This window comes from Solea solea, chromosome 9 (genome assembly GCF_958295425.1).
Source record: "Solea solea chromosome 9, fSolSol10.1, whole genome shotgun sequence".
Taxonomy (NCBI): Eukaryota; Metazoa; Chordata; class Actinopteri; order Pleuronectiformes; family Soleidae; genus Solea; species Solea solea.
This window is the reverse complement of record NC_081142.1, coordinates 11,097,148-11,105,148: the sequence shown is the minus strand read 5'-3', so window position 1 is coordinate 11,105,148 and position 8,001 is coordinate 11,097,148. Positions and strand designations below refer to the sequence as shown.

At 39.2% G+C, this 8,001-nt stretch overlaps 2 protein-coding genes across 3 annotated transcripts; one reads left to right on the top strand and one right to left on the bottom strand.

The window, feature by feature from the left end:
• The first annotated feature begins 5 nt into the window (after window positions 1–5).
• Window positions 6–3,746, top strand: samd13 (sterile alpha motif domain containing 13). 2 transcript variants are annotated; one of them, XM_058637717.1, is made up of 6 exons: window positions 6–21; window positions 333–435; window positions 947–1,062; window positions 2,478–2,520; window positions 2,626–2,737; window positions 2,825–3,746. In XM_058637717.1, the coding sequence occupies exons 3-6, from the start codon at window positions 1,035–1,037 to the stop codon at window positions 2,966–2,968; spliced, it is 327 nt and encodes a 108-aa protein (XP_058493700.1). In that variant the 5' UTR covers window positions 6–21; window positions 333–435; window positions 947–1,034; the 3' UTR covers window positions 2,969–3,746. The 2 variants fall into 2 exon arrangements, with proteins under 2 accessions (XP_058493700.1, XP_058493699.1); XM_058637716.1 differs by lacking the exon at window positions 6–21 and adding an exon at window positions 540–594 and having other exon boundaries at window positions 303–435.
• uox (urate oxidase) lies at window positions 3,744–7,099 on the bottom strand. Its single transcript, XM_058637715.1, has 8 exons — window positions 6,990–7,099; window positions 6,458–6,670; window positions 5,357–5,473; window positions 5,125–5,203; window positions 4,645–4,831; window positions 4,408–4,531; window positions 4,105–4,188; window positions 3,744–4,005 (listed from the first exon to the last, which is right to left on the bottom strand). The coding sequence occupies exons 1-8, from the start codon at window positions 7,002–7,004 to the stop codon at window positions 3,931–3,933; spliced, it is 894 nt and encodes a 297-aa protein (XP_058493698.1). The 5' UTR covers window positions 7,005–7,099; the 3' UTR covers window positions 3,744–3,930.
• Between the last annotated feature and the right edge of the window lie 902 nt (window positions 7,100–8,001).

Below are 8,001 nucleotides of genomic sequence, written 5' to 3'. Positions count from 1 at the left end.
AGAGTGGAGGGGATGTGAGAGGTAGGAGCTGCATGTACAGCTGTTTCATTTGTTTCTGATTATTACTGAAAGACAAATACTAAACAAACGTCAGTGCTGTAGTATATTTATGTAATTTTGTAGGTCGCCTGTACTCCAATTAATGTGGTAACCTGGGGCATTCAAAACAGTAATAAGTTAAAAAGCCTTTAATATGTCATGGCTTTGTATCAAACCAACACTGAGAACACGTTTTTCTTTGTATGATATGATTCAGGTTTGTATTTTTAATTTAAAATTCCTACCCAATTAATATGTATTTAACTGTAAACCATTCGTCTGCTGTCATTTAGCCTTTTCTGCAACTACAAGCACTGATGTTGAGGCGCCATGACAACTACATTCCCCATGAGCCTCCGCGTTCATGTGGGTGAAGAAGGCTAAACCGCTGAAGAGGTACCATATATTATTTAATTAAATCTTGATTTTATCAACTGAGTACAGCCGCTTATTGCTTCGTAAAATATCCTGTTGACCGCGAAACATTTCCCTGTCTAAAGTGCGTGTCCAGCGCAAGCGAAGTGTCGCTGTCAAGCAGGAATCACCCAAAATAAGGTAAGTTAAAATTAGTATTAGCTAAGCCTGCTAACTACTGCATCCCTGTTAGCTGCGAAGATGCAGCGAGCTATCGTAATATTAGCTGGTTTCACTCAGCGTAGCCTTATTTTTTTGAAACTGATTTATTTGACGGCTCATTTTTATTTTACTTCTGTATCTGCCACTGTTCTGATACTCTATGTGTAAGGTAGCTAATGAAGTATTAGGTTCTCATTTTCCGACGCTGTTGCAGCCCCAGCTGTTTTGTTTACTGTCGCACAGCTGTTTAGGTTTGCTCTGTCGCTGTGTTTTGTCGTATATGTTCTTATTAGTCTCACAGTTGTTTTGCGTCATTGTGTCTCATTTTTAGGAAAATCATCCAGTGACTGAGAGACGAGGGAGACAGTGATGATGTTTGAGCTGCCAACATACTAAGTTCCCCCGAGAGAAGACACCCGATGAGATATTACTGCAACATTACTGATTGTAAGAGGCGGTGTTTTGCTAATTATTAAAGGCAAAATATGGAATTGCAGCTGTCAGATTTCACTTTCGGTTTCATTAACCATATATCCTGTTGCCTAACAGCCGAAAAACAAACACTGTTTGTCCATGGTGTAAGCTGCACGTTTATTTAACCCAATTCAAACTCAATGTTACATGGACAGAATGAAATTTTAATCTAAAGTATTTATTCATGTAGAATTAAAGGGGGGAAAGCCTAGGAGACAAGTAATGGCAGAAACAAGAGAAACCCAAAGTCAAGGCCACAAAATTCAGAACACCTAATGGTAACATAAGTAAAAGCAATATATAAATAAAAGCAACATGACAATGTCACAATTTCTCACAAATCAAATATATGCATTTTAAAAAGTAATTAAGCTGTAAAACACAAGATAAAAGAAAGGATGACCTCAAATTAAGGCAAAATAAAGGACCCAGAAGGGGTTTATCCTCCTTATTCCTATGACCCATCATCCACAGCAAGTGTTTTTTTGACTAGAATGTTAATCGTATGGAAACATCACCTGTTACGCCTCAAAAGGGATACTGTGATCATTGACTACCTTTTCACTAGTAACTTTCTCACTAGTAACTTTTGCAGTGTGAAAGTAACACCAAAAGTGTCAAATTCACACCAATTCTGATTAGGACAAGATATAATTGGGATTTCTGTAAAATTCCACTCAAGTTAGTGTTAACATTACGCCAGGTTTTAAATATAATTACTCTTATATTGTTATTTTAACGATTCTAGACTGCTTTATTGTGCAAATATCACACTAGAACAATGTGAAGCAACAATCCCAAATAATAAAAAATGCAAAAAAGATTAAATTTAAACTGTCACTACAGACAGTAAGCTGTCTTTACACAGCATTGAAATCGGTTTTGTTAAAAAGACAAAGATGTCCCATATCACCAAGCCTAGGGTTTAGTTTCAACATCGGGTGATTGACAAACTTCAGAATGCTCATACATTGCAAGACCAGCGTGATCCTGAAGCCATGTAACTGCTGTAGCACCCATCTCCTTTGGATTTAAAATAGTGCATAAAATGTAATATAAACAAATGTCTGTTAGATTCAAACCCTTATCAAATGAGTTATCACGATGTGATTAAACCCATCTGGCAATTCCAGACTTCTCAGTATGCTCAGATCCCATGACACCCATAAATAATGTTAGATTATGTCTGTTAATGAAGCCTAAACAGGCAGGTAAAGTGCATCTCAAATGGAGATATTTCCAGATGTTCTTCTGGTCAGTCAAAGTGTAGTCTGAATATGTCACTTTGGAACTTTTTGAACTTTTTTTCACTTTCAATTGTTGTTAATTTTCTTATTCTCTAAATAATTGTTTCAGCTTTACTCACCTTTTTTTTTTTTTGTTTACAGCCGCAATGGAAGACAAGGCAAATGGCTCTGTTGACACCAAAAGGTATGACTTAAGCCCAGTTGTTTTGTGTCATCGCTTACTGAAACAATGTGTTAAACTGCTGTTACAGTTCACTGCATATGCACATTAATTTGAATCCCCACACAGCCCAGTGGAGAATGGTCAGATGCCGGACCCTGCCAACTGGGGAGTCTCTGATGTCGTCAACTACTTCAAAGCCACAGGGTTTGAGGAGCAAGCCACGGCTTTTCAAGATCAGGTTGGTGTGCTCCTCTGCTCACAATTCCTTACATGTGAGGGAAACAAAGTAGGTTGTCAGTCAAGTGCTTCTGTTTCTCCCTTTCAGGAAATTGATGGTAAGTCTCTGCTCCTGATGACACGTAACGATGTCCTGACGGGGCTGTCGATAAAGCTCGGGCCAGCACTGAAGATCTATGAGTATCACGTAAAGCCGCTGCAGACTCAACACCTGAAAAGTAACGCGTCGTAGCACGACGGGCCATCCCAGCACTCACCTCAGTGACAATCATCATGTCAGGCGATCCCAGGTTAGCTGCTGCTTCACAGGCTCCTCTGGCCACAGTGGCACCTTAAACAAGACTTGAATGGTTTTTACAAACATGGAGCCCAGCAGTGGGTTGAACATGGGAGTCTACTCAGTTGTTTACCCTTTCACCCATTCTTATTTCTGCTGCTTGAAATATGTATTTTATTGTGTGTGTGTTATTTAAAAAGGATATTTGTGGGGGACAGAATACTTTGCAGGTATGATGTTTTTGTGTGCGTGTGCATTTGTACATAGTTTTTTCGTGTGTTCAAACTGACTTAATCAATGTTGTTTAAAACGGTATTTGTAAATAAGATGATATAGTTGAAAACTGTATGTGTTGTCATACCTGAACCCTTGGATACATGCAGAAAACTGATCTGATGAGTCCCATTTTTGACCTGAAATAATCGTGTCCTCTAAACTGCGCAGCGGAATCTATGATTCATCCTCAGCATGAAGTGTTTTATTTCCCCAGACTCAAGGAGTCACAAAGCTAGGCTCCAGTCTCTAAACATAAACATAAACATAAACATATGTACAGTATATACAGATATATATTCTTAATATGTTCCTACATGTGGTGCTTTCAGTATTGTTACACTGTCACAGCTTTATTGAAGTGTGTATGACCAATGTAGATGTGCAACATAACACTGGAGTTTGAATACCTGAGTCAGACATTTGCAATAAATGGTGCTCCTTTCTCACCAAAGAATAACATGGGATTCAATTTAATGGCAGCATTTTAAAACAAGGTATTCACATTTTCACATAACTTTGTCAAATGTTATAATTTTTGAGAAATCATAATTCTAACAAAGGTTTATAGGAATATTTTCAGGGCTTTGTGTCTTTTTATCCTGACAACAGCAGGAGCCTTTTCTTGATTTGCGTCGGTGGCTTCACAGCTTTGCTTGCTGTTTCCTGCGCAGTGTCCCTGTGATGATTCCTGAGGGATTATCCAGGGGAAGGAGTACCTGTGAGGGAGTCCAATCATATCATGTTTAAACTACTAGAATGATTGATTGATTGATTGATTGCATATTGTTATTATTGCAAAATTGATCAAAATTCACTTCATCTTTGTTGGAAAGGCCCATTTTTGTCATGTCAATGGTGAAGTAATGCTGGTTGGGCATGGCGATCTCTATTTCCTCCACCTGAAAAAAAATATTTCGTTTACACCATTAATTTGTTTTTGTATGCTCAAGTAAGAATGAGGAGAAGAAATTCTATGTCTGTATTTTAATAAATAAGATACATTTGTCATCAGCAGTTGCTTTGATATATTTCAACTCTGATATTGTTAAACTAGCTTGTGTATCGACAAATAGTTGTGAGTTGTGAGCATGTGATTTGTATTGACGGTGTGGGACTACCTCAGGAACTCTGTCCAGGACCAGAACCTGTGTTTCATAAAGGGTCATCTGCACAGATGGAGAGTACACTCCATAGTCGTAAGGGCCAGCAAACTTTTCAATGATTGTGTTGCTCACACACTTCCTACAAAGGCGATGATATGATGATCATTACATGAGGTTTAGGGATTTTGGTACATTGATGTAATCATTTGAAACAGGAGAGATTTTCCCTCTATTCCCTTCACAAGTCTTTACCATGAGGCGTCAAAGTCCACACCTTGGGCCTTGTTGTATCGCCACCTGGAGTAGACAGTGGTGCAGAAACACCTGTCTTTGCTGTCTTGCAGAGTAGTGAAGCGGTCTCGGAGAAAACCCTCAAACCCAGACTGAGTGGTTTTCAGCACCTTCATGTCCTTCACCCCACCGTGAACCACTGGGGCACCTGTGCGGGACACAGAGTCGGTGAACAGTAGGGACAGAAGCTTGATAAAAGACTGCCCATCCTGCAATGCTGCCCTGCTTCAGTGTTTTATCTTCAGTTTTTATCTCTTTTCATTTATGCTGCAACACACAAGATTAAATTCACAAGCCTCTTCCCACCACAGCAGCTGTATGTTAATCTTTTAAGCTCATCTTGATGCTGGGTATGTTCCAACTTCCCTGCTCAGACTTTAAGTAAACAAAACCTGCCTTAAGATCAGTAAAATAGCAGCATTTGTGTGTGGTTGTGTTTACCATTGAGATCCTGCTCAACATCACAGAAGCGACAAGTCTCTGGGCTGAGGATGAACGCGTGAGCATGTTCTACCCCATTCTGAGAAAGACGGCGAGAGAGAGATTTGTATTTCAGTAGTTTCAGCAAAAAAGAATCATCATGAAAAAGGGGATACTCAACAGAATCTCCACAAGTAAAAGGAGACTTTCTTTGTGTTTTGCTCAGAAGTTATCACTCTCTCTTGTGTTTTACCTTCTCCAACCTTCTCCACGGAGCCTCCTCCATGTAGACCTTGACCCTCAGCACATGATTGAAAGATGTCAGGAAGTGATTGCAGATGTCCAGGGAAAACTGCTCGATGGTCTTTACCTGAACAGATGCACGTCACAAAAAATACTGCAAATAAAATGATCTCCAAAAGTCTCAGTATTAATACGAATGTAAAAACACCTCAAAATGAACAATGTCAGTGAACTAAATAGCCATAAAATAATCTGTTTTAAAAATGAACAGTTATAATTATGTCTTAGTATGACATCACTGACATTGCTGACTGGCTGTCAAAGATAGGAATATAGGAACAAAGGGACTTAAAAGTTCAAACTTACACAGGTGAAGTTTGCAGTGTGTATGAAATTAAACATTCATTTCCACCATGTTGTGCAGGCTTGCTACTGTAGCCTTGGTGTTATCTGATCAGTGTATTTGAGAGGCAAGCGATCGGGGTCAGATGTGACTGTGCTGACGTAAAAGAACGACCTCTAATCTCTGTGACTGACTCGTCAAGTCACTTCCTTTGCCTCAACCAAAATTGAATTGACTTTGTGTCATTAAATTTTAGTTTTTAATTTTTTTGTTTTACGACCTGTTTTTGTTAACTTTAACTTTTGTTCACTTTTGTTTAACTTTAATTTGTTCAGATCTTTTTCACATAAATCTTGTTATAGTTGTCAGAAACGCAGTGAAGAGCAGTGCAGGGCTTTTATTTTCTTTGAAGGAAGTGACATTGATGTCGACTTTTTGTCAATTTTATTAATTGAAGATTTTTTTGGGTGAAGTGGCCCTTTAAACAAATTCATGTATCTGTTTGACATCTGTAATATTCTAAAGCAAGAATTAAGCAATTTTTCAGTGTTGATGATCGATACATTAACTACAAACTTGAATGTGTAGACGTCATCGCTGTCAATGCTTCCTTTAAAATATGAACTAAAATGTTCCTTCACACCATATGACCGTCTAACACCACTTATCTTCATCCGAAATCAGCATTGTGTGTTTGACAGATTGTAATTTGTAGTTCTGTCCCTACGCCAGGTGGCAAGCTTGCGTCAGTAGAAGTGGGCGACCTACCCCTTTAATCTTGGCCAGGGCATGGACAGTGTTTTTGATGGTGTCGGTGGGGATGATGTCGGAGTTGTCCCCACTTATATAATCCTTGCGGGATCTGAGGGTGAGCTGCACGTCAGCCTTCAGCTCGGTGATGGAGTGGTGTCTTGCCTGTCTCCTGATGACCATCACCTTCACTGAATTCTTGCCGTAGCCCGTTCGCACAAACTCCACATTCTGCACATACAGAGGCGTATTTACTGTTGACATGTCGCACTTCAAGACTTTCTGGTGATGTCTTGTGTCACAAGTGCACATTTTATTGAAAACTATGGATTCTGTCTGTAGTAACATAAACAAAAAAAAAACAACAACACACAAAATTTGAACTGATCAAATGGTTTTATACTTTCAAAAATCTTTCAAATATCTTGTTGTTGGTGTAAAATTCAAACATCTGTTTATCAAAAAAAAAGGCATAAGTCTTGTTGATTAATTTAAATTAGCTTTTGACAATGAAAGATCTGTTATTGATGTGTATAACATTGTTACTTACTGAAGCGGCTGCCATTGTTTCCCTTGTTGTGTCACCTGATGTCCCACAATGAAGTGAAAGCTGCCTCCACTGACAGAGGAGGTTTTTGTAGCATGGGCGGTGCTATCTTTGCACCATACAAGTGCACTGGTTCAGCCAGTTGGGTCCTCAGGTGAAATGGAAATGAACTAATGCGTAAACACCTTGTGATATGCGCACATGCATAGGCATGCAACTTTAGTTTGCTCTTTTAATTTTACAGTACAGTTTGCCTTCATGATCCTGCTATGCATGGGAACATATCACAAGATGTGGGTGTTAATGTATCAATGTGTTCATGGTTTAAGGTGCTTGAATCAAAAGTTGATCAAATTAGAATAAATCCACTCTCATGTCCCGCACACGTTTTCCAATGTCATTGGCAAACCATTACTTAATAAATAAGATGGTGTTACTACCATATTTCAAAATCATGTCCAGTGTCACCTTTGCAGCTAATAAGTGTGACACTGACACCACTGTCTGTTGCAATGAGCTTGCAATATTTGTTTTCTTAAGTAACTAGTTACTGTTTGTTTTTTTGTGCTAGCTTTGCTACAAGAAGACCCAGGTTTGAGCCCCGGTCTGAACAAGGGCTTTTCTGCATGGAGTGTGCATGTTCTCCCTGTGTGTGTGTGTGGGTTTTCTCTGGGTTCTCTGGTTTCCTCCCACACTGGACACTCTGTAAATGTGAGATTGAATGGTTGTTTGTCTCTATCTGTGTGTGGCCCTGTGATGGACTGGTGAACTGTCCCGGGTGTACCCCGCCTATCGCCCTATGTCAGAGGAGATTGGCAGAGATTACTGTGCAACTGAACACAATTATACAACTGCTTAAATAGTGGTTGAGAAGGTGCAGCAAAAAAAAAAAAACTAAAATGGGCTGGCACTGTTTTATCTGTTTGGCCTTAAACCCATGTTGACCAAAGTGTTGTTCCATCAATAAAACAGCAAAAACATACAGCAATGCTAATCTAGCTCAGCCTGAATTGTG

Bases quoted from the DNA above. Each gene is read 5' to 3' on its own strand.
- uox (XM_058637715.1), bottom strand. The intron at 4,832-5,124 runs GTAAACACAACC...TGTCCCGCACAG, and splicing joins TGTTGAGCAGGATCTCAATG to GTGCCCCAGTGGTTCACGGT. The intron at 4,532-4,644 runs GTAAAGACTTGT...TCGCCTTTGTAG, and splicing joins GTGGACTTTGACGCCTCATG to GAAGTGTGTGAGCAACACAA.
- samd13 (XM_058637717.1), top strand. From the start codon at position 1,035: ATGAGATATTACTGCAACATTACTGATT. The intron at 2,521-2,625 runs GTATGACTTAAG...ATCCCCACACAG, and splicing joins GGCTCTGTTGACACCAAAAG to CCCAGTGGAGAATGGTCAGA. The intron at 2,738-2,824 runs GTTGGTGTGCTC...TCTCCCTTTCAG, and splicing joins CCACGGCTTTTCAAGATCAG to GAAATTGATGGTAAGTCTCT.